The 27,235-nt window shown below is 39.4% G+C and overlaps 1 protein-coding gene across 1 annotated transcript in view; it reads left to right on the top strand.

Annotated features, from left to right (window-relative positions):
* Positions 1-25,923, top strand: part of LOC127422429 (glutamate receptor ionotropic, kainate 1-like) — a 57,621-nt gene extending 31,698 nt beyond the window's left edge. The window contains exons 8-16 of the mRNA XM_051665945.1: positions 2,565-2,672; positions 5,153-5,266; positions 5,369-5,572; positions 8,702-8,925; positions 10,531-10,649; positions 11,277-11,494; positions 18,608-18,833; positions 19,046-19,296; positions 24,989-25,923. Of these exons, the coding sequence (XP_051521905.1) occupies positions 2,565-2,672; positions 5,153-5,266; positions 5,369-5,572; positions 8,702-8,925; positions 10,531-10,649; positions 11,277-11,494; positions 18,608-18,833; positions 19,046-19,296; positions 24,989-25,063 (1,539 nt within the window). The 3' untranslated portion in view covers positions 25,064-25,923. The remainder of the gene's footprint in view (positions 1-2,564; positions 2,673-5,152; positions 5,267-5,368; positions 5,573-8,701; positions 8,926-10,530; positions 10,650-11,276; positions 11,495-18,607; positions 18,834-19,045; positions 19,297-24,988) is intronic.
* Positions 25,924-27,235: the final 1,312 nt, after the last annotated feature.

The following is a 27,235-nucleotide window of genomic DNA, read 5'->3' on the forward strand; positions in this document are numbered from 1 at the left end:
TTACTATACATTGCTAAAAAAGAACGGAGAGGAAAATGCATTTATTATTTTGCCAAAATGAAACAAGAAGCATTTTCCCGGCATCTTTTTCCTCTCTGCTGGTTGTGTAACGTTTGTGGCGGACTGTCCTGTCAGCGCCTGATTTAATTCATTCTGCCTGTGCAACAGTGTGATAAAACGATGACAAAATGCGATAAACGGTAAAACTATATGTGCTCAAAACCAATGAGTTTATGAATCGTATTTTTATCGTTTATCGTAATTAATGATAATAATATGTTGAAATGTATTGCCAGCCTGTAATATAAAGCAGCATAATGTAGTATTTTTGTATAGTTAAAATAGCTGGAAGTGGCTTATACTGGAAGTGGTCCACATTCAAGGTTGATAATGGCAGCGCACTAGTTTCGCTGAAAAATAAGGTGGATTTTCTCAAATGAAAGCCAAATATACTTAAGCCTTAAATGCACGGCTGTTTTGCCAAACATAATTACATACAGTACCTCAGGTCTTTAGCGACCTGGCACTTATATCTCCACAAATGGATCTACAAAATGCCTATATAGTGTAAAAGTGTTTTTAAGACAATTAGAAAATAATAGAATAGAATATATTCTGTCATATTTTGGTGTATTATTTTTCATTTATCAAAGAGATGATGCAACAAATCTAATTTAATGAGACCCAACTGGCTGACGAACACATAATGAGCTACACATAACACATAAGATACACACAAGCTACACATAAGCTACACATACTGTATGTATTTTGTCAGGTGCTTTTTGGTCTAAATAGATGCACAATTTACATAATTTCAGTTATACACCCAAATGACAATAGCCAAATCATACTGTTAATGTGTTCCACCTGCTATAGTTTACTTCCACGTTGCTTCTTTGTCAGATAGCAATGTCAAATACTGATAATTCAGTACGCACAGAAAATGTTGCACAGAAAATTGACATGATATAGTAGTCATTTGTAGTAACATGACACTCATTTGTCTTCATAAAAATATGTATAAAAGTGGAAATATACACCGATGAGCCAAAACATTATGACCACTCACAGGTGAATCGAATAACGTTGATCATCTCCTAACAAGGCCACATGTCAAGGTCTGGGTAGATTAGATGTTAAGCGAACAATCAGTTCTCATAGTCAACCTGTTGAATACAGGAGAAATGTGCAGGAGTAAAGACCTGAGCGATTTTGACAAGGGCCAAATTGTTATGGCCAGTAGACTGGGTCAGAGCATCTCTGAAATGGCAAGGCTTGTGGGGTGCTCCCAGTCAATAGTGAGTACCTATCGACAGTAGTCCGAGGAGGGACAAACCACAAACCGGCAACAGTGTTGGGTGCTCAAGTCTCATTGATGCGCGAGGGCAACGAAGGCTATCCCGTCCAGTCCGAACCGACAGAATGTCTACTGTGGCACAAGTCACAGAAAATGTTAGGAAGGAATGTTTCACAACACACAGTGCATCACACCCTGCTGCGTATGGGGCTGCGTAGCCGCAGAACAGTCAGAGTGCCCATGTCCACTGTCGAAAGCGCCTACAATGGGCATGTGAGCGTCGGAACTGGACCTTGGAGCAGTGGAAGAAGGTCATCTGGTCCGATGAGTCCTGTTTTCTTTTACATCACATGGATGGCCATGTACACCATTTACCAGGGGGACTGATGGCACCAGGATGCACTGTGGGAAGACAACAAGCCAGTGAAGGGAATGTTCTGCTAATTAATTTTTTTTTAATTAATTTAATTAATTAATTTTCTTTATTCATCACACATTATACATTTGCACATATACAGTGAAATTCTTCTTTTTCACATATCCCAGCTAGGCTGGGGTCAGAGTGCAGGGTGCAGGGTCAGCCATGATACAGCACCCCTGGAGCAGATAGGGTCAAGGGCCTTGCTCAAGGGCCCAACAGTGGCATCTTGGCGGTGCTGGGGCTTGAACCCCCGACCTTCTGATCAGTAACCCAGAGCCTTAACCGCTGAGCTACCACTGCCACCTACCTAAACATCGTTGCAGACCAGGTACACCCCTTCATTGCATTCCATGATGACAGTGGCCTCTTTGAGCAGGATAATTCACTGTGACGAGGAGGAGGGCATGGCCGGGCTGTGAGGGTGCACAGCCGGTGCTGAATCAGCTGATCAGCGGGAGAGCGAGATAAAATTATAAAAAGTAAATTATTTTAACGAGGGGGAGTTATGATGGTAACAGGGTTGATACTGTACATGTTACTTTGAAAATACATGATGTAAACCTGAATCTAAATATCTATATGAATAAAATACATCTAATACTACCTTTTTATTTCTTATTTTTTGTTTTCATTTCAAAAGTAAAGTATAATTGTAACTAACAGGAACCAACAGGAACGGGCTGAAAAGACATATCCAACTAATGATGACAACAATACTTCTGGCCCCTAAAATGGGACTTACAATAATAGCAAATCATTTTGACACCCTCACATTTGATCAGAATTTTTTTTTAGGATAAAAAAAAAAAAAAAAAAAAAAGATTCTGTGCTCTCTCCCTTTAGGCTCAGTGGAATGGACTGACAGGACAGATAATTATAAACAAGACAGATGGTCTGAGAAAAGACTTCGATCTGGACATCATCAGTCTGAAAGAGGATGGAATGGAAAAGGTAAACAGAGAAACACATGATCTGCATGATCTGTGTTGTATAGATCCAAGAGTAGGTGAATGATGCTACATGAGCTAATAAAATAATTTGTCTTGGCTGTATCTAAACATCTGTCTTATATGTGATTCCTTGGCTTTTTCTTTTCTTTTCACAAGCCGTTTATGGAAGGTGGTCGTTTTAACAAAGTGTGGAAGAAGGTTTGTATTGAATCTCAGAAATATGATGCTTAACTCCCTTTTCCCTTTACAAAACAGTATTGTGGCAGTACAGTGGTATTACCATTTGATGGTATCAGATGGTAATACCATGCTTAATTGATGTATGACATGGTGTTGAATGGTTACCACATCATCTATGCATTTACATGATGAAGTTGCTTCAAAAACACTATGGCATTGCCATACATGGTAATACCAATATTTATTTTGGTACTTTTTTGTTAGTACCCCTAAACCTGCTAAACCCATTGTGCTGGTTTATAGATATTATTGATTTTAGTTTTATTTTACATATCTGCCCAGCAAAATTAGATTTTTTCGAAGTTATTTTATATCACATATTTTTGAAAACATTGCCAATCTCTCAGTGGGCAGATCGTTTCAACCAAAAGCAGCATAAAGCAGTTTTCCAGATCTCTGCGTGAGTTTAGAAATAAATAACATATCAATCTGTCACACAGTCATAAATGCAGAGAGCCCATTTGTTAAAACATCTGTTTATGAGCACACTAATAGCACACCAAGTGCTCCATTTGGATTGTAATGCATATTTAAAAAGCTCCCTGTGACAGCAGCAATCAAACAGAGGTGATGTACCATAGCAAATGAAAATATCTATTGCAATACATAAACGGTTTGACAGAAAGATCATCTGAGAAGAATATTTACTCTTTGGAGAGGCGTCTCCATTTCAGTAGTTTATAGGCTATGAGGCTGTGATAGAGGAGACATTGAGCAACTTTGCATGCACACCAATATGCTTATAACTACCAAAAATCAGCTTATTCAAAAAATACGACAACGCAAGAAAGCCTCGTTTTCATGAGACTTGAAATCATCTGATTATTCTGTAATTTTGACATCTAAACGTAAGCAGGCATGCACACAATACTTGCGCATATTGGATAAGCCAATAAGAATGCTGGAAAGGTGTTTACATGCGAACAATGTTGGTCGGAGATTACAAAGCATAACAACAGCCTACAACTGAATGTATTTATTCCCATACTTTTTCCCTTATTCTTTCTATTGTTGTGTTTATTTAGCCTTGTTAGACTTAAAGGAATATTTCAGGTTCAATACAAGTTAAGCTCTATCGATAGCATTTGTGGCATGATGTTGATTACCACAAAAATTTATTTTTGCTCGTCCCTCCTTTTTTTTTTTAAAAAACAGCAAAAATGGAATTTACAGTGTTGCACTTACATGGAAGAGAATGGGACCTTTTTTTGGAGGGTTTAAAGGCAGAAATGTGAAGCTTATAATTTGATAAAAGCACTTACATTAATTCTTCTGTTAAAACTTGTATTATTTGTTTTTGCACGTTGCTGTGCATTTTACCCGGGAAGGTTAGTACACAATTTAATCACACTAAAATCATGTTAACATACATTTTGTTTACGTCTTGTGGCTATACTTTTGAAACAATGAGTCTTTTAACTTTTATGGATTAGCCCCATTCACTTCCATTGTAAGTGCCTCGCTGTAACCCAGAAAAGAAAGGTTATCAACATTATTCCACAATTGCTGTCGAATGAGCTGAACTTGTATTCCACACGGAATATTCCTTTAAATTATCATTTTGAATCAAAGACATGTGAACACTGTACACACATCTGAATCGGCTCAAACAGCGTTTCTCAACTGTTTGTGAACGGGACCCAGATTTTACATTGGACATCAAGCGGAGACCCAACACAGTACCAAAATAGTTTCTCGTACACAAGTAAACAATGATGTCCTTAACATTAAACATTTAAATATAATAAAATTAGCATGAACTGCTTAGGCTAAACTATTTAAATTGGAATCGAAAAAAATACAAATAAATGCATAGACAATAGCAGAAGTGTGATTTACAGTCTTTATAGTTTCTGTGTTTGGTTTCTAAATATTAAATACATTTTAATGGCTTCATGATCTTGGCAGACAAAATGTTATCATTGTATTTTCTTTTACTTTGCATAGTTTAATTCATTATTATTGCCGTCAACAATAAAATATATTCAAAGCATTTTCTCCTCCCTTTTAAAAGTTGATAAACATATATAATTTGCTACCGATCTATGATTAATTACATAGTTGCATTTTATTACATGCATATAGAGTAGCATTGTTTTTATTCGCAACCCTATCAGAACAGACCTGCAACCCATTTTAGGGTCACGAACCACCAGTTGAGAAGCACTGTCTAGAATCTCTAGTGTTCACTGTAAAAATTAACTAATTATTTTTTTATTCTGTGGTTCTATATGTGTTTAGATTGGAGTGTGGAACTCAAACACTGGCCTTAACTTGACTGACAGCAACAAAGAGAAAAACAACAATGTGACCGACTCCATGGCCAACCGGACACTTATTGTCACAACAATCCTGGTAAGAATCGGCAAATGAACAGAGCTCAAACCATCAACAAGTGTTTGACTCCTGCCACATAATACATAGGCTGGAATCAATCAAGCATTTTTGACCCTGCAGGAAAACCCATATGTAATGCATAAGAAGTCAGATAAGCCGCTGTATGGGAATGATCGGTTTGAAGGCTACTGTCTGGACCTGCTGAAGGAGTTATCCAACATCTTGGGCTTTTCCTATGAGGTCAAACTGGTGTCTGATGGAAAATATGGAGCACAGAATGACAAGGGAGAATGGAATGGCATGGTACGAGAGCTGATAGATCATGTAAGTCCAAACTTTATTTGACTTTTGTTAGTAAATTATAATTTTTGTCTCTTTATTTTTGGGTTCATCTGCTAATTTGTGTGGTCTTTCTGTTATTAAAGACCCAGTGAAATCAAATTCTGTAGGTCTTGGCTGGTTTAAAAAGGTCTCCCAACTTCATCTGGCCAAAACCCCTCTAAAACCAGGTAAAAGACCAGCCTTAACAGGCTGGCAGACTAGTGAAGACCATCAAGATGTTTTTTTACAGAAGTGAATTGGATTTTTGTGGCTTTTATTCCCATCTACATTTTAAAAATCTTTCTCTTCCAGGAAAACAGACCAAAATATTGAAATACTCAGCTAGCACTCATATAGCCTACAGATTTTTGTCCAGTAAAATGTTCTCTTCAATGAAAATGTTCCTTCCCCTAATACCTCCTGTAACCAATGAGCAAGCCCAGGCTCAGATAATACTGGAGGCAGGGTTCTAAAGATGTGTGCAGAACAGTTGAGTGGTATGTTTAATTATATACAACAGTTAGTTCCGGTCCTCGAATCTGACTGGACGAGAGACGTTCCATGAGCACTGATGGTCTCACACCATCAGCACTCGGACGCTTCATAGTGTGTATCACTCCGCTTGTGTTCGTGCCGTTCTAAACTAAAGTGTAAGAGCAGTGCATATGTGTTAAGAGCTACTGTATGTGTCTCTTTTTACATGTATTTTTTTTTTGACATTACATATTTTAGCCAGCAGATGGTGACAAAAGATAATTTTTGCGTGTAATATGAGCCAGTTAGGTGATGTGAAGTGAATCTGCGTCAGCCAGTGTTTACATACAACAGCACTCCATGATCACTTGTATTACTACTACACTACTAAAGCTAGAAAATATCTTTAAATGGCTTTAAACCAACAACTTCAGCATTACGGATCATCGCAACTGAGAGACACAACAGACTGATTAATTACAGAACTCAAGGCGCTTACCTCTTACCAGACTTTCCACATTGGAGAAGACGTGCTGTTTAAAATGGCGGAGGAGATTGCAGTTTCTGTAGTGAAAACTTTCGTGCATCGGCTACCGCGAAATAGCCCCGCTTGGACAGCTATTTTTCCACTGAGAAAGCTGATCTTCAGAAAGCTGACAGCATCTCTGCTTGGGAGTGACAACAGGTGATCGCACATGCTCCATCTCTCTCTCTCTCTCTCTCTCTCTCTCTCTCTCTCTCTCTCTCTCTCTCACACACACACACATCCATCCTTGTTTATCCAATAACTTGTTAGAAACAGCACAAGCCGTGACACTATTTCTGAAGTGACATTTCTGAATTACTAACGGAGGCTTGGACGCATCATTTGGTTTGAACCAGCAAAGGCAGAAAGTAGTTCCATGCACAAATGCGTTTTTATGACCGTACTCAGTTTTTCCTAATTTTTTTTAATAGACTTGTTCATTGACTTGTTCACTGAAATCGTGCTATATGGCCCTAAATCAGCACTGCTGTGATTACCTACAGCACTCGGCCTGCTGCCTCATGCCTGCGGCAGAATCACAGCAGTGCTGATGTAGGGCCATATCACACTCTTGCTCGTGTGCTTAAATATCTTCTCACAGTCTCTTATGCTACAAAGAGTTCCTCAGATATGGAAACACTCCATAGTTGTCCCTGTTGCAAAAATGTGTACTCCAAAGGTCCTTAATGATTTTAGACCAGTGGCTCTTACTTCGTTAGTTATGAAATGTTTTGAAAAGTTAGTGAAAAAAGAGATCTTAGATCAGACTGAAAATAACCTTGATCCTTTGCAGTTTGCCTAAAGAGCCAGTAGAGGAGTCGAGGATGCCACACATTTTTTTTATTAAATACTTTAAACATCTTGAGAACCCCAAAGCTCATGCTAGACATTTATGTATTGATTTTTCATCTGCTTTTAATACTTTACAGCCACATTTGCTAGTAGAAAAACTCATGTCTCTTTTTAAACTTGACCTCAACCATATTGTTTGGATTTTGGACTTTTTAACAGAAAGATCACAGTGTGTAAGGGTCAATGGTGTGCTTTCCAAACAGTTATATTCTTTGACTGGTTCACCCCAGGGCTGTTGTTATCTCCCCTTTTATACATTATGTACACTAAAGATTGCCGTAGCCACCAAGAGAATAGATTTATTATTAAATACGCTGATGAATCGATGATAGTGAGCCTTCTTCGAGAGAAGGAACAAGATCATGGACCCGTAGTTGATGACTTTGTATCATGGTGTAGCCTTATTAAATGTGGCCAAAACTAAGGATATGGTGATTGATCTGAGGAGGTCGCCACCTGGTCCTTCTCTGACTAAGGTTAAAGGTATAGAGATTGAACTTGTAGACAATTATAAATATCTAGGATTGTGATTGACAATAAATTGTGTTTCGAATCTAATGTTGATGTTTTCTGTAAAAAAGTTCAACAGTTCAAAGAGATTTATTGAATCTGTTTTAACCTTTTGTATGGTTGCATGGTATGGAAATCTCACCTTGTCCAACAAAAACAGACAGAGTAGCCTTGTAAAAGTGGCAGGCAAACTTATTGGGGAGAGTCAGGCATAGTTAACCAAAATGTTTTATATACGGGTAAAAAAAAAAGCATATTCCATCCTCGATACTACAGACCATCCCTTGCATATAGAGTTTGAGTTATTGCCATCAGGCCATCGCTTCAGAGTGCCGGAGGGCAGGACCAATAGAATTAAGGCCCCTTTTGTGCCAGTGGCCACTGGGCAGTTGAACTCTACTTAAATTATTAATACATTTTTTATGCTATATACACGTTTTTGGATGGGTGTCTCCTTTTATGTGATCATGCATGTGTTATTTGTCTGATGCATTAATGTTTTGTCTTACTGTCCTTTGTCACTTTTGCGGCAAAACTAATTTCCCCTAGAGGGACAGTAAAGTATGAAATGAAATGAAATAGCTAGTGGCAAATCATGGTTCATGACTGGGATGTAAACTAACTAAAGGCTATTGAGTATTTAAAAAAAAGTACAAGCTTTTTAAAATTGCTTATCAAGTCATTTCATGGGGTCTTCTGGAGGTCTTAAGCGAGTTCTCATTGATTTACTTTTGAAACAAACTAATAATCAAACATATTTTCTGTTACAGGTGGCAGATTTGGCCGTGGCACCCCTCACTATCACTTATGTGAGAGAGAAAGTAATTGATTTCTCAAAGCCGTTCATGACTCTGGGAATCTCGATTCTGTACCACAAACCTAATGGCACCAACCCAGGTGTGTTCTCCTTCCTCAACCCTCTATCTCCAGATATCTGGATGTACGTGCTCCTCGCCTGCCTCGGAGTCAGCTGTGTGCTTTTTGTCATTGCCAGGTAAGAGCCATTTTAGTCAGGACCACTTCCATTAAATGAATACTTTCTTTGATGTGTAGAAAATTTGAAGAATGTGTTGGTGTTTGCAGTATGAATCTGTTTTGGGAAAACTCTCCCCACCCATCTCCATGTCACCAAAATAACAAAATATGTTAGTGTTTTATTAAGTCTTATAGATAGTTGACCTTAGCCTAACTGTACTAATGTTGTCAAATTTGTGTTGTGCAAGACGAACCTAAAAAAATTGCACCCTGAAAATTACCTATAAAAATCAGCCCAACTTGAAGTCATTGCAAATTGCACACTATTTTAGATTAAGTTTGGTCTCTTTCTCCACACATTAATCTTCAAACTGGCTGGATTTGCCATCATGTCTCTATTTCTTGTAGGATTACTGTTAATTAGCTCTTGCTGTGCTGCCCAGCACTTTGCAAAGATCTCTGTATTCCTGCACAGCAGCTATAGCTCAAAATCACAGACCTTGCCAGTTTGGCATCTTCTTTAACAAACTGCTGGTGTATTAATGCTATTAAGGGTGATAAAACTATTTTGGAGGATGATCAAAGCATCGTTTTCCTACTAACTCAATGATAGAATGTTTCTGTTGTTGTTAAGCATCCTAACTATGTCTTTCGGCTAAGCTAACCTGACTTAGCTAACTGCTGAAGATGGAGACATTATACAGTATATACAGTACATTAAATTGCACAATTAAATTTTAGAGTCAATAAATAAAGTATATGGCAGAATTCTTACAAATTGCTGCTTCTCTGTGCTATTACACCTAATCCCTAATTTAAAATTTAACCCTCCCCTCCTAATTTTCATCATATCTGCCCAGCAATCACATGGTTGATATTAATTTTTGCAAGACCTTAAAGAAGATCCTGTGTTATGGTGTAGCCTACCTATAGGCCTACTGTTTGTCATGGTTATCTTATGTTTGTTCATAATGTAAGAATACATTATGAAAATCCATAATCCTAACCATTTAGAGCCTTTAAGGCTGAGTAGCTTGTCGGGGCACATTTCTCCTTTCTCCCATCGCAATCTTGCGAGCTCTGTGTGGGGGCGGCCTGGCAGGTACCCTGTCGTGCTGCAGCGAGCGTTGTGCCTGCCTATATCTTCTATGCCAGGATCCGCTACTGTTTGTGCATGTAATACCTTGTTAGCAACACAGTCAAATGGTTCTATTATACTAAAATATTTTCCGGGACAAATAATTATTTTCCAGGACATTTAGGTATTCTTCTAATTTTCCATGACTGGAAAACTGCACTGCAAATTTCCAGGTTTTCCAGGATGTGTGGGGACCCTGAGTTTAACTTAAAATATATGTTATAAGTAGAATAGGTTAGGGTTAGGGTATTTCATGCATATAATTAAAAAATTATATCACTACGTAATATTCTGAAATAGATTTAAAATATGTGCCAGTTGGAGGAGGATTTGGCTTGGCTCACTGGAGTTATTAAAGCACTTTGTAAAACTGCTTTGTAACAAAATTGTGAAAAGTGCTTTACAAATAAAACAGACTTTATTGACTTGACTATACAGTATAGGTGCTGATGAAGATGTGATTGTGTTTGTGTGGCCTTTCTGCAGGTTTACACCATATGAATGGTACAACCCTCATCCCTGCAACCCTGATTCTGATGTCGTAGAGAACAACTTCACCTTAATCAACAGTGTTTGGTTTGGGGTTGGAGCCCTTATGCAGCAAGGTATGAGTTTCCACACACATAGATTCCTTCTTAGATCTTTAAACAAACATGTAAGAATTGACTGATGTTTACCATGAAACATGTGTTGCTTAGATCCTGGGTTTGAGTCTAATTACTCACCTGAAATTCACAAGTCAAGCGTCACTATATGTATGTGGATGGGTGGACCAATCAAGAGTTCTTATTATGTATTAATTCATAATATTGCTTTTTAATAATGACCAATTAAGAGTCGTTTTTTTTTACTGTCCCCTTTTGTTCCCTTGGTGAGTAAAGTTGTTAGGGGGGTGAACAGATGAATAGGTTTGACTTCATCTGCTATGATACGAGTACTGATTTTCAACTTTACAGATCATTGTGCATATATTTGACTTATTTTGGGTAATTAGCAGCTGTTACAATGGAAAAGATATTCCTTCTTAAATTTCCTTCTGGTTTTATTTAGTTTTTATACATGCAAGTTTAATCCTTCATGCATTGCCTTTATACCCCATAGCGAATTCCAGAAAAGATTATTCGTTTCCCAAACACTTGAATGGACGCATGATAACTACAATACAGCAACTATCAGGCTGAATTTTGAACATTTTCTGAGCATTAATTTTCTAACTGGCTTTACTATTACAGGATCAGAGTTGATGCCCAAGGCTTTATCCACTAGGATCGTTGGAGGTATCTGGTGGTTCTTCACTCTCATCATCATCTCATCCTACACAGCTAACCTGGCCGCCTTCCTCACTGTGGAGCGAATGGACTCACCTATAGACTCAGCTGATGATCTGGCCAAACAGACCAAGATAGAGTATGGTGCTGTAAGGGACGGATCCACAATGACTTTCTTTAAGGTCAGACAACACATCTGTCTTACCCTGTTAATATAAACTTGCACCTTTTCCATGCTATGTTTCTGATTGTTTAGACTACTATATGTTCTTGTATTTTACCATTAGATATACAGATTTCAAACCAACCAAAAGCTCCTTTTTCAAAATTGTAATGTGTGTGTGTGTGAGGATTGCATTAAATGATCAAATAAGGTGTTTTTTTACACTAGAGCTTTTGGTGTGGATTGAACATACATTTGCTATTGCTGGCATGTAATTTGCATATTATTGTATATTGCATTTAAAGGGTCAAATACGTAAGATGGTAAAACTGCCGTCAAAACTTAACTGCAGTGGTAAAAAGTTGTCGCTAGTACCAAGCAATCAACATCTTTATTCACCTAGAATGTCTTTCGATCATTCCTGATCCTTCCATAAACTGACAGAAGATATAAACAAAACAAAAAGTTGAGTAAACTTAAAAAAGTAAAGCAACCAGCTGCAAAGCATTTTTAACTCAGCTTCAGGGAAATTAGTCGTATTATCTTAACATTTCAAGTTGGAATTTAAGTCCATGAACTTAATACTATAAGTTTGGCAAACTCAAAAATATTAATGATTCTTACAAGTAATGGGGCCTGGGTAGCTCAGCGAGTGAAAACGCTGACTACCACCCATAGAGTCACGAGTTTGAATCCAGGGCATGCTGAGTGACTCCAGCCAGGTCTCCTAAGCAATCAAATTGGCTCGGTTGCTAGGGAGGGTAGAGTCACATGGGGTAACCTCCTCGTGGTCGCTATAATGTGGTTCGCTCTCGGTGGGGCGCGTGGTGAGTTGTGCGTGGATGCCGCAGAGAATAGCGTGAAGCCTCCACACATGCTATGTCTCCGTGGTAACGCGCTCAACAAGCCACGTGATAAGATGCGGATTGACGGTCTCAGACGCGGAGGCAACTGAGATTCATTTTCTGCCACCCCAATAGAGGCAAATCACTGCGCCACCATGAGGACCTAGAGCGCATTGGGAATTAGGCATTCCAAATTGGGGAAAAAATTATTCTTACAAGTAGAACTAAGTTCAATAAACTTGCATTTTTAAGTAGAGCTGACCGTCATTTTCAATATTTTTATATTGATATTGGGGGATGTTGTAAGTTCTACCTTCACCTCCAAATTTCACATTGTATGTGCTCTCTGTAAAAATTGTAAGTTGCTCTAACTTCAATTAGATAAAAATGATCTCAACATTTTCTACATTAGTTCAATCAACTTTTAAAATGGAGTTTATCTGACAAAACTGAAAGGTTATTTACAGTGCATGATTGTGCTAAACTGTTTTCAGTGAAAGAATGATTATGTTTCAAAACGATCTCTCTGGAGTGACAATCTTTGTGTCTCGAAGTCATTGTCTCCACATACAGAAATCGTGCCTTTTTAAGCACTCTTTCATTATTGGATATAGCAGTTTCTTTTATTTCATCTTCTCATAGCAATTTGGTTGCTTTGTGCTAAGACAAAGTGTTTAAATCTACAGAAACATTTTTGTTTGCCTTTGACCTGAAAAAGGTGCAGTTTGAGGTTTGAATGGAGAACGTCATGGTTACTTGTGTAACCTCCGTTCCCTGATGGAGGGAACGAGACATTGTGTCGATGTAGTGACACTAGGGGTCACTCTTGGGAGCCCGAGACACCTCTGGTCTATGATAAATGGCCAATGAAAATTGGCAAGTGGTATTTGCATGCTACTCCCCCGGACATACGGGTATAAAAGGAGCTGGTATGCAACCACTCATTCAGGTTTTATGCTGAGGAGCCGATATAAGATCCGGCCATTTCAGCGGGTAGTTCAGTGTTGTGGCAGGAAGGACACAACGTCTCGTTCCCTCCATCAGGGAATGGAGGTTACACAAGTAAATATGACGTTCCCTATCTGTCACTCACTTGATGTTGTGTCGATGTAGTGACACTAGGGGGTCCCTATACGAAACGCCACAATTGGCTGAACTGTGTTACGTGAACTGGCGGTGTGTGGTGGGCAGACTACTGTGTGACTCATAGCCAGCACACCAGGTCGACACGTAGCCTCCCCCAACATATTTATGAGTGTCGAACGGCCCTTTTTGGGGACAAGTCGACTACCCAAAAGATAGAGACAGGCTTAACCCAGTCATGGCCTCTTTTCCCCTTCTTTTTTTCCACTCCCTAAAAAAGAAGGGGGATTATCCGACTGGGCCGCCAGGTCTAGTCGGGGGGTGTCCCTCCCAAGGGGAAGACACCGCAGAGACCACACCTTGCCCAAGGAAGACGCAGTTTGCCAACAGGGAAACGAATTAGCGGAAGATATATAATCGCATGGGGTTAGCCTTACAAGGAACCACCACATGTGGAGCACCTACCACAGAACAGGGCTCTTAGTTAGCGCATGTACTGGGCCAGCAGCGAGTCTCTCCGAAAACTCGACTGCCACAGGGCTCGGAGGAAGTCAACCAGGGAACAAAGTTTGTGAACACTACTGGGAATTAATGGTGCACGTCTTCAGCTCCAAGGGAGGTGCCGGGCCGAAGGGGTGGGCTGCGGCAGAGCCGGTGCAGTCACTGCAGGGGGACGCCCTTGGCGATGAGTAGACGGGTGCGGGATCTTGAGCCGTGCCGGGGCAGGATATGCTGGCTAGCATCCGTCTACTGCTCCACCATCAAAAACTGCTGGGCAAAGTCCTCGACGGTGTCGCCGAATAGGCCCGCCTGGGAAATGGAGGCAGCAAGGAATCGTGTCTTGTCGGCCTCGCCCATCTCGACCAGGTTGAGCCAAAGGTGGCGCTCCTGGACCACTAGTGTTGCCATCGTCCGCCCGAGAGACCACACCGTGACCTCCGTCGCTCAGAGAGCGAGGTCGGTTGCCGAGCACAGTTCCTGCATCAGTCCCGGGGCGGAACTACCCTCGTGCAGTTCTTTTAGCACCTTGGCGGACTTGCAGGAGAGCCATGGCGTGCAGGGCTGAGGCGGCTTGTCCAGTGGCACCGTAGGCCTTGGCCGTCAGAGATGACGTAAACCTACAGGCCTTGGACGGGGGCTTTGGGCACCCGTGCCAGGTGCCGGTGCTCTGCGGGCATAGGTGCACCGCGAGCGCCTTTATCCACTGGGGGATTGCCGAATAGTCCTTGGCCGCCCCACCATCGAGGGTAGTGAGGGCGGGGAAGATGAAAAGATTGGGACCGGGCAGTAAAAAGTGCCTCCCGTGACCTTGTCAGCTCTTCATGCACTTCTGGGAAGAAAGGAATGGGGGCGGGGCGTGGCTTTGAGCCAATCACCGAGCCGTGAGGGTTCAGGGAAGAGCAGTGAGTTCCACTCTAGCCGACGCTTGCGGCTGCCCGGGAAAGCATGTCATCATCTCTGCGTCAGCCTGTGACCGGGCAATCGTCCCCAAAGGGAGGAGCCCAGCTGAGGCTTCTGACTGTAATCTTCTGACTGCAATCCCGCTCTCCGATGCTGCGCTCGAGAGCTCATCACTTTCGCGGGCTCCGAATAAGAGGTCAAACTCGCCGTGAGACAAGCCGGCAGACTCATCCGGAAGCCCGATCGGGGCAGACGAGCGTGCTGGGGAATGGGAGGTCCACAGGGGGATACCCGGCGGAGGCAGTCCCATTGGGGTCCACAAATCGCCCCCACTGCTAGCCGCACTGGCCTCATACGTGTGGGTAATAGGACCGAGGCGGGGAGCCTCTGGGGTGGCTTGCTTTCTTACGTAGGCGAGCCGAGACCACAACGTTGCCATGGACATATCCTCGCAATGAGAACATGACCATCCATGAATGCTGTCTCCGCGTGAGCAGTGCCCAGACACGAAAAACAGTGATCGTGACCGTCAGAAGGCGAGAGATAACGAGCGCAACCAAGAATAACACACAATCGGAAAAGCATCTTTAGAAAGATGCGTCTTTAAAAAGATGTTCCGTGTGTGCCGCTCTTTTAGAGAAATATACTCTTTTAGAGAAATATACTCTTTTATTTCTGCCAAAATGCCCAGGGGCATTCTCTGCAGTGCACCAGTGCAGAGGGGGGAGAAGCCGCTGAAATGCACCGTCAGATCCAGCAGAGGTGAATGAACAGTAGTATTCAGCTCGGTGAGCATGACCGTTCGGCTCCGAAGTGAAAATCTGAATGAGTTGTTGCATACCAGCTCCTTTTATACCCGTATGTCCGGGGGAGTGGCATGCAAATACCACTCGCCAATTTTCATTGGCCTTTTATCAAAGACCAGAGGTGTCTCGGGCTCCCAAGAGTGACCCCTATTGTCACTACATCGACACAACGTCGAGTGAGTGACAGATAGGGAACAGCAGTTACACCTAGAGACAATGAGACCTTTGATTTAACTCACAAAGATTGGAAGGAATGATTACAGTACTCAGATCTCAGCTAGTGGGAACTCCACATGTACAGAACAAATTAAACCAGCTTACAGAGGAACAGGGGGAGAAAGAGAGAGAGAGTTTTGAGGACATCTGTCACATCACTCATTTAGAAAAGCATATAAGGATTTTATGTCAGCTATAAGTACAGGAAGTCCACTGTCAGCTTATTTATAGCTGTAACAATAGATTTATATGTTGGATTTTTTCTTGTCTTCAAAAAACCCTCAAATTTCAAATGTAAAATTCTGAGAGATGTTTCTATATTTTTTGAAAGACAAGATGGTAAACCTATTTCTTATCAAATAGATTTTTGTTTCTAAATTTTATTGTGAAATAGATAGTTCTGGTCTATTAAAAAGTACCTCTTTTTGGCTTGATTAGCCTGATTAGGGGTGCGTCATCACGGCCCAGCCCCACCCTCCTCTTTGCCACACACTCCTTTCATAAAACATTAGTAAACATGAACTGAAACAGCAACTCGCTATTTGTCAGTCGCTGAGTAAAACAAAAGGTATTTGAAAAGACTAAACATAAGGGAAAATCTACCACTATGTTATATGGAAAACAATGATGACAAAATTGTAAGAGATTTTTTGTTATTTAAGAAATAAAGAATAGCAATTGAACAATTTCCTTACTACAGTTTTGAAACCAATAATGAGTGAAGGCCTCTAGATATGTTGTACAATTTGTACCTCCTCATAATTATTTTAGAGCTGTCAAAGTTCAATTCGATTAAGAAAAATTGACGTTAAACTTTATTTATTTATTTATTTATTTTATTATTTTCTCCCCTTTTCTCCCCAAAAATGCCCAGTTCCCAATGCGCTCTAAGTCTTTGTGGTGGTGTAGTGACTCGCCTCAGTCCGGGTGGCGCAGGACGAATCTCAGTTGCCTCCACGTCTGAGACAATTAATCTGCGCATCTTATCACGTGGCTTGTTGAGCGTGTTACCGCGGAGACCTAGCGCGCGTGGTGGCTCATAGCGACCACGAGGAGGTTACCCCATGTGACTCTACCCTCCCTAGCAACCGGGCCAATTTGGTTGCTTAGGAGACCTGGCTGGAGTCACTCAGCATGCCCTGGATTCGAACTCATGACTCCAGGGGTGGTAGTCAGCATCAATACACGCTGAGCTACCCAGGCCACCCCCCCCGACGTGTTAAACTTTTTTAAATTAATCACATGCGTTAACGCTTTAATGTTTCTTAATTGCATTTAAAAAAAAAATAATAATATTTACTTATCACGCATTATACATTTTTGCACATATACAGTGAAATTCTTTTTTTTTTCACATATCCCAGCTAAGCTGGGGTCAGAGTGCAGGGTCAGCCATGATACGGCGCCCCTGGTGCAGATGGGGTCAAGGGCCTTGCTCAAGGGCCCAACGGTGGCATTATGGCAGTGTTGGGGCTTGAACCCCTGACCATCTAGTCAGTAACCCAGAGCCTAAACCGCCAAGCCACCACTGCCCATTTACCGTTAATAAAAATAAACTCACTGAGCACTTTATTAGGAAGACCTGTACACCTCATTTTTCATGCATTATCTAATCAGCCAATCATGTGGCAGCAGTGCAGTGCATAAAATCATGCAGATACGGGTCAGGAGCTTCAGTTAATGTTCACTTCAACCATCAGAATGGGGAAAAAATGTGATCTCAGTGATTTAGACCGTGGCATGATTGTTGGTGCCAGACGGGCTGGTTTGAGTATTTCTGTAACTGCTGATCTCCTGGGATTTTCACACACAACAGTCTCTAGAATTTATTCTGAATGGTGCCAAAAACAAAAAACATCCAGTGAGGGGCAGTTCTGCAGATGGAAATGCCTTGTTGATGAGAGAGGTCAAAGAAGGGCAGAACCTTTGCGTTGTGTTCGCCAGGAATCATTACACTGACACACACACCACAAGCACACACAACAGCTGTTTCAGAGATCAAATGATGGGTAAAGGACCTCTTAACATTATTTGTTGTACAAAACAAGCCCAGATGGGACTTGTGACAGAAATCAAGTAATTATTATTTATAAGAATATGTTGTCTTGTGGACACAGTCCTATTTGAAACACTGACACTCGTATTTTTAAAAGGACATTGTGAAATGTCTCATAATTAACTATTACATAAACAAAATACCCCAGCTTGCTCTTTTCAAATTTAGGAGCATAATAAGTCAATTCTGCACTGTTGATTGTCATTGGCTGATTTGTAATGTAATTGTGTAATTAATAAAAAGTAGCTGTAACTTGATTACGCATATTTTAAAATGTACTGTAATCTAAATACAATTTCTTGTTTTTTGTAATCCGATTACATGTAATGTGTTACTACCCTACACTGCGTGTTAGTGACTATATCTTCTAACAAAAGCAGATGATTACTTAAATAATGTACTTAATAAAATAACATTTAATTAGCATGTTCTCATCTTATTACTTAATTAGGTGCACATACAAAGTTGTAAAATCCAATAAAAGCTAAAATTTTTACATCAGCAGACCGCACATCAATTAAATTCTGCTAAAATGCTGTTGGTGGCATTTTATAAAAGCAATAAACCACTTTAGGCCATGTGTTACAGTAATTTTACCATGGTTAAAGGGGTTTCAAGAACTTAAGCTTTGCATCATACTGAAAAACACCCCTTAACCATGGTAAGGGGTCCAGTTGATTTAATAAAGCATTTTTTCCACTCTATCAAATATATTCTGATTCCAGAAATCAAAGATCTCCACCTATGAGAAGATGTGGGCATTCATGAGCAGTAGGAAGAACACAGCTCTGGTGAAGAACAACAGAGAAGGAATCCAGCGTGTTTTGACCACAGATTACGCCCTACTGATGGAGTCCACCAGCATTGAGTACATCAGTCAGAGAAACTGTAACCTCACACAGATCGGAGGACTCATCGACTCAAAGGGCTATGGAGTCGGCACGCCCATCGGTACGCTGAAATAAAACAACAGATTTGCCCAGAAAGTGTGTAATACTGAAATTACATAGCATTTGTTGGCAGTTTGTTTGTTTCATTTTTACTTGTTAAATGTAAAAAATTTCCATTTTGAAAATATTTAGACATCAATTGCAAATCCTGGAAACAGACTTGAGAACTATTGTAATTTTTGCTCAGTTAATCTCAGCGATGCTCTCTCTCAGGTTCTCCATACAGAGACAAAGTCACCATCGCTATCCTGCAGTTACAGGAGGAAGGGAAGCTGCACATGATGAAGGAGAAATGGTGGAGAGGGAACGGCTGTCCAGAGGAGGACAGTAAAGAAGCCAGCGCTCTCGGTGTGGAGAACATCGGAGGAATCTTCATCGTACTGGCAGCCGGACTTGTCCTCTCTGTGTTTGTGGCGATCGGGGAGTTTATCTATAAGTCCAGGAAGAATCTGGACATCGAGGAGGTGAGCGTGGGACAGTGTGAATGGCACAATAAGTACTGATGGAGGGAAAATAGATGTTGGACATCACTGAGCTTTTTTTTTTTGCCCATAAGCTGAATCTTATAAACGACTTTTACCATGTACTTTTGCTCCTTGACCCCATCAAAACTCAGGCAAATGCTGACTGAACATTAGTTTTGGTGACATTTGACATCTGCTGTGCTATATTTGAGGGACAAAGTTGGACATTGGGCAGAAATTTCAAAAAGTCGTCAACATTTTTTTACATTTTCATTTTAACAGTGATTTCTGATGCGAACGAGGGTTGACAAGTATGTACGTATGCTTTTTTTTTCAGTGAAATATGTTCTATAAGAAAGACAGGATGTTTGAAACCGTGTCGAGTGAGTTGTAACAGCCTACAACTATTACTTTATAGTAGAGAAGTTCACATCCATGTAGTTTCTATTTAGATTTAAAAGACTTGAACATTTTATTCTTTAGACATATTTACTCTTAAAGGAATATTTGCAGGTTCAATTCAAGTTAAGCTCAATTGACAGCATTTGAGGAATAATGTTGATTATTTTAACTTGTCTCACCATTTCTTTAAAAAAAGCAAAAATCTGGGTTGCATTGAGGCACTTACAATGGAAGTGAATGGGGTCAATCCGTGAAGTGCTTACTATTTCAAAAATATATACACAAGACATAAACAATATGCATGTTAACAAGATATTAGTGCAATAAAAACACTTACCTTTTCTGTGTAAAGTTAATCTAATTTTACAACTTTGTTGCCATGATGACGAAACACACACACAAAAAACATAATCCTGCAAAAACAATAATTTAAACAAATTTACAGCTCAAATAATACACACGTTTTAACAGAAGAATTAATGTACATGCTCTTATAAAATTATAAGCTTCACATTTCTGTCTTTAAACCCTCAAAAAAGTCAAATATTATTTATGGTAATCAACATTATGCCACAAATACTGTCAATTGAACTGAAAATTCCTTTAATTTATGAAAAGACATGTCTGAGGGTGTTCTTAAAGGTGCCGTGTGTAATTTTTTTACAGTGTTAAAATACTTACAGTCAGTGGTGTTTGGGTAAACAGTTATTATTTTTTGTAATTCCCTTTGCTGATTACACATGGCACATTTAAAAACTTTCTAGCCTTTCTCTTTTAAAATTATTTATTTTATTGAAAGACTTTGTTTTTGAAGACTGTTGGTAACATTTGCCTTAACCCTTGAATGGACTTACACAGAGGTGGGTAGTAACGCGCTACATTTACTCCGTTACATTTACTTGAGTAACCTTTTGGGAAAAACTTTACTTTTAGAGTAGGTTTAAAAGTGGGTACTTTTTACTCTCACTCAAGTAAATTTCTAATGAAGACATTTTTTTACTTTTACTTCTTTACAATGGGTGGCTTTACTGTCGTTACATTACTGGGTTTAATTTTAATTATTGTGTAATTTATTGAGAGATTATTGAATGGGACTTTTACGAGAGAGCGGAAGTTCACACAGCTGTGCGCGCTGCTGTCACAGACTGTCACTCAATCACTGCTGCAGCATCAAACTCTTCAAACTGAAACACTTTCTACGCTCCGCACAGTGAAAAAAGAATAGTTTCGTCATGCAATGCCTTCATTTAACACCAAGACCAGCTGATATTTCAAGATTAAAATCACAGCTCCAATTTAAGGCAGCACGCTGAGGTAAGTTTTGGCTCTTATCCTAATGCGGGCTTTTCTGTGTAATGAGATGGTCATTTTCAGGGTGATAATTTAACTGGGCTCTTATGACATCAGTTTTTAAGTGTACATTTTTAAATCAGTGCAGCAATATATCAGTGCGCTTTGTCCCGCGTCCCGCATGTAATAAGCAGTATTTATGCATTTACTCCGCGCCCTCGCGGGGGTACTGGAAACTATTGCAGCTACCTCAGGTGGATTAACTGTATAAATCCATGTAAACATCCAAGTTAAGTGTAAATCACTGCCATTTGCATGATCGACAACTGGAGCGTGAACAGACAGCATTTCTGCGCATGCACAGCGAGGTGCGTGGGGCGCGCGCGTGTGAGATGTGCGGGCGCGAGGCAATTGTATGGCGAAGAGAGTGGCTGTGTCTGCAATCGTTCACTCATTCACTATTTCCTATATAGTGAATGGCAGTTAGTGCACTATATCTCAGCAGTAAATGAAGGAAATGAGTGAATTCGGACGTTAGTGTCGGAGCTCTGGGGCTGTCGCAGAAACAACGTCACATATGAAATTTTAAAATACTTGGGCCTTACTTGTTATTCTTATTAAATAAGGTATTAATACAATAAATCTTCATTCTGTTTGTCATTTTTAATATATACTGTGTGTTAATATAAAGAGTAAGCACATTTTATCAAATAAAGAGTACATTTTAAAATGTATCTGTATGTTTTGTCTCTCTATATGTTATTATGTTATTTTAATCAAGTAATGATTTGTCAAAAAGTAATTTAATACATTCAGCATGAAATAAAACATTGCAGGAGTGAAGGAAGCAGTAAACTCCCAGCTCGTACGTCTTTCCCGTGGTGGATTGTGGGAAATTAACCATCGTCGAGTGTACATCAACTGTACACTTGAAATTAGAGTACACTAAAAGTAGGGAACGAGTGGCTCACTCAGAATTCAGACACTCCTACAAAATAGCGGACACTCGAAATAGTGCACTATAGAGTGGATCGGGGGTGGTTTCAGACACAGCGAGTGTTCCGCGATCGGAGTTGGTGCCCTACGTAGACTGCGTACTCTGCGTTTAGAGAGCGACGGTACTGCTGTACAGAACTAATGATCCAAATACTTATGACACTGAAAACTGTAACTACACTTAAATAAGAATCCGCACAGGACTTTAAAAGCTATGAAATAGCGAAAGAAGGCATTAATAAAGCATGATCTTGCTTTGGTTTAACTTTCAGCATTATATATAATGTCATTGTGGTACATTTTCACATTTTCACTGTAATAATTACTAGAAATGTTCCCAAACCTCTCTTATTGACAAATTCATCCAGATCTGACAAGAGCCCTTAAAGGGCTAGTTCACCCCAAAATTACAATTCTCATTATTTACTCACCCTCTTGCCACCCCAGATGTGTATGACTTTCTTTCATCTGCTGAACTCAAATGAAGATTTTTAGAATAATTTCTGAGCTCTGTAGGTCCATACAATGCAAGTGAATGGGTGGCAACATTTTAAAGCTAAACAAACAAACATAAATCAGCATACAAGTAATCCATAAGACTCTAGTGGTTAAATCAGTATCTTCAGAAGCGATGTGATAGGTGCGGATGAGAAACAGAGAAACAGATCACATTCACATTCATCTTCTTGTGTTTTTGGTAATTCACATTCTTCTCTGCATATCGCCCCCTGCTGTCTAGCAAAAAATGACAAATATTGATCTGTTTCTCACCCACACCTATCGTATGGATTACTTTTATTATGCTGCCTTTATGTGCTTTTTTGAGCATCAAAATTTTGGCCTACAGAGTTAAAATATTCTTTTAAAAATCTGAATTTGTGTTCTGCAGAAGAAAGAAGTCATACACATCTGGGATGGCATGAGGATGAGTAAATGATTACAGAATGTTCATTTTTGAAAAATCATTTCACTTTAAAGTGATAGCTCAGCCATAATTTAATATTCTGTCATTATTTATCTACCCTCAAGCATTCACTGAAAGTAAATAGTGACTCAGGCAAACATTCTGTCTAATATATCCTTATTGTGTTGCATGGAAGAAAGAAAGTCATACGGGTTTGGAACAACATGATGGTGAATGCTGACAGAATTTCCATTAATAATAATAATAATTCTGTAGTACATGTTCAATGTGTATTATGCAATGGAATATAGGGGAGTAAACGTCTATTATGTCATTTGTGAAAGTAATGAGTTACTCACTACTTGAGTACTCTTTTAATTGGATACTTTCTTACTCTTACTCAAGCAATTATTTATGTTAGTACTTTTACTTCTACTTGAGTACAGTTTCTGGCTACTCTACCCACCTCTGGACTTACAGTACAGGTCAATTTGACCCATTTACATTTTTAACACTGATTTACATCAACTTAACTTTAACTTTTCGGCCTGAAACATATTGAGATCCTCCAAAGAGGTGATCTGAACCTGGTAATGTCATTTTTATTTTTTATTTCATGTATTTATTAAAAAGCTATATAAAAAAAAGGACCCAAGAAAATCCCCCGGGTCATAAATGTTATTTATAAGTACACTCATACTCATAATTGCAGGCACCCACCCACCACAAATGTGCACAGACACACAGACACGCACACACACACACACACACACACACACACACGATGGAAGTCGATGGAAACAAAAATGTGCCTACAAACCCACAAGTACACACAAACATATGCACACACAAACACACACACACACACACACACACACACACAAGTTGTCACAATAAAAAATCAATGGGTGTCAATGGAAACAAATGGGAAAAATGTGAATGTGTGTGTGTGTGTGTGTGTGTGGTTCAAGCAAGACCTGACCAACACACATCCACCCATCAATCCACAAACACACACAAATTAATACTGTTCTGTACATATATATACCTGTATTCTAATGTAAATTTGGAGCATTTACTGTATATAAAATAAGTAAATGTAACATTTGTGAATTAGTGAAAGGTTAGTTATTGATAAAACAGTTTTTGGGAGAAATGTAGCAAATTGTGACTGTTGAACTGTGATTTAACTAGCCAGGTTAATTTGGCCTAATGAGATCAACAGTGGGACTTTATCGTTAAGACCATTCAAGGGTTAAAGCAGTGTTACATGAACCCTCCTGTTCTGAATATTCAGTAAGTAGAAAGAACAAACACGGATGGATAGGTTTAGGCTTTGGGTTCTGGGTTAAGGCCTAGGTATAGGTATAATCTGCATTCCGGATCGGATCGCGCCCGGTCGACCGCGTTGCCTTTCAAAGTATACTCTTTTGACCGCGAGCGAATAAGAACTTGTTTGATGTATGTGCACTACAACTGCTTTGTGACAATTTTTAAGTACTGTCAATGGCAGTACTATTAAGGTACTGTTATTACAACTTGTCATGAGATCTGGTTGTGCAGTTACTGTTAGCATCACCTGTCCAAACCAGGCATAATGCGAAAAGTTTCACGTAGTTTTTGTGTTTAATGTATAGCTATGAGGATAAGGAATTTGGACCAATCAGATTTCACTGTGGGTGGGGCAAACTTGCATGCTGCAACAAAAATATATATTAACCAACCAACAAAACCTCTTGTTGCACGTTGCTCTTATGACTGGTTAAGACAAGACTCATATTAGCTCTGAAGAGATTGTGTCTGGTTAGGACAGTGTTATGGCTTTGTTTTGCTACATATTGTTGAAATCTGGGAACATTTTAAATGGAATCACCCACTGGTGCAAGATTTTGTCTTACTTTTTCTGCATTAGCTTAACTTCTACTGTTTGACACTTTTGAAATGCATAAACACATTTTTGTCATGTTAAAAGAATTGTTTTATGAAAACATGTGAGAACAATACAGTATATGTGCATTTTGTTTGCTTTCTTGATACTTTTCCTTTTTTATTACTTATTTGCCTCTTTATGGTCTAATCAGGGCTTTAATCTGTTTGCAGACGAAGTTTCTTTCACAAAAGGACATTCAGTTTTTTCAGACTCGTAGCTACAGCAGTGACTCATCTCACCTGTGAAACTAACATGGACTGTGAATTGAATCCAAATATTTTATTACTGATCCACTTTGGTGACGGACTTCTGCTGAGAAAATGCAACCAAATCACTGATTTCTATCAATAAAATCAAGTGATTAAAACTACTACAGAAATGAAACAGCACTACTTCATACACCACCAGGTGACCATTGGACTGAAGTCTACACGTCACGTCAAGCACCATCACTCAGGTTTGATAAAGTCCTCCTCCATATAATTATAGGAGCTGGCTTCAGGACTCGGCCCATCAAAAGGATAATCTATGAATGCATAAGAGACCTGCAAAATGATTACATGCAAATCAAGATCAGATGAGATGTGTGCTGTGTAATATCTGTCTACCTTGAAAGGGATTGCTTTACTTGAGAGAGAGCAAACAAGAAAGTCTTATTTTTTTACACCCATCCATAATTTTTTCTTCCACCATTTCCTGCCCTTTTTAATTTGTACATTTCACATATTGGACAGACAGTGATCACTAACCAACCATGTTTGTCATCTACCACAAAATTTCAAATTTCACTTTAAATTTCAATATTCTGTAAGACAATAAATCCTGGGGAAATTGAAACGTTTTTGTTGTGTTTTTTTCCATCATAACCCAGATACTGCTACAAATCAACCTGTCATCTTTTGGTTTAACTTTGTACGATCCCTCAAATGCATGCATGGCTGTATTTTGGCTTTGCTTTATGCAACGCATAATTTAAATTCATTTAAACTACTGATCTCCATTCAGAAGACTCTGTGCTGTCAGTAAAGGCTTAAGATTTTGACGCAGCGAGTCATGTGACAAAACAACATGGCGAAGATCACAACTTAGTTTGTCTTCAGTTGAAACGCCAACAAAACTACATCTGGTAAGAAACCTAATTAAGTTTGTACACTGAAACCTGTTTGAGTCAAAAGATTAGAGTCTCTAAATTCATCCAATATGTCATTTTAAAAACTTGAAGCGATTTATTGCAAAATGCCACGCTGATAAACACAACGTACACTAATGTGGACTTTAGCAAATTTTTTCCTTAGAAATCATATATTTACTGTGCATCTCAATGGGTTCATCCAAAAGCTAAAAAATTTGGCTTTCAGAGGCTTTATATGGAGTTAGGATGAAAATAAGGTGCATTTTGAACTGTTCTGAGACCAGTGCAGACAGACAGCACACTGGAGGTCATTCACAACATAGGGAGCAAGGGAGCATCCTATGCAGTAGCTTTCCAATGAAGCCAAGTGCATTCAATCAAAATTTCATATCAAAAGTTCAGTTTCAGGCTGCAGATGATGTTTGGATCACTCAACATGTTTGGCAGACATGAGACAATGATAATCAGTACATAGATTCAGAATTTATAATGTATCATTTTATTTGAACATGGTTGGCAGTGATTGGATGATGCTGGACATTACATGAAATCAGAATTCATTATGTTAATTTCTGATGTAATGTCTGTAAAGTCACTAAAACATGAATAACCAACACTCCTGGAAACATAATAAACAATTTGATAAAAAATCTGACTTTCTATAGCTTGGCTTTATTTAGAATTTCACAACTTAGTCCCGCTGTCCACATATGTGGCCATCAATTTTTAAGACTATAAAAAACGAAAACTATTTGGTTTATCAATAAAAGATTTGATAGAAGTCAGACCAGTTACAGAAGTCAGAGTGTTAGGGCCAAAGTCAGAGGCTTTACATGGAGTTAGAATGAAAATAATGTGAATTTCGAACTGTTCTGAGACCAGTACAGACAGACAGCTAAATAATTCACTAAATAGGGAGCAAGGGAGCATCCTATAGCTTTCCTATACAGCTAAGTTCATTCACTCCTAAAATCCGACCAAAAGTTCAGTTTCAGGCTGCAGATGATGTTTAGACCACTCAAACTTTGGAGGGTTTTTTGCCACTAATTTCAGCACAGTCTGCATGGATTGTCCACATATATCCCAGTTTTCCGAAACTTTGTGATACACTTTTAGCAGCCTACAGTCAACAGCCTGCACATGAGCCTGCCATTGACTGTACTAAAAGAGTATCACAAAGCAGTCATAGTGCACATGCGTCAAATGCATCTGTATGGGCTCATGGTTAAATGTAGGGTACAACGGGTCTAAAAGGCGCATTTGATTTGATTTTCTCCAAAAACTC

The sequence above is a fragment of the Myxocyprinus asiaticus genome, chromosome 31 (genome assembly GCF_019703515.2).
Source record: "Myxocyprinus asiaticus isolate MX2 ecotype Aquarium Trade chromosome 31, UBuf_Myxa_2, whole genome shotgun sequence".
Taxonomy (NCBI): domain Eukaryota; kingdom Metazoa; phylum Chordata; class Actinopteri; order Cypriniformes; family Catostomidae; genus Myxocyprinus; species Myxocyprinus asiaticus.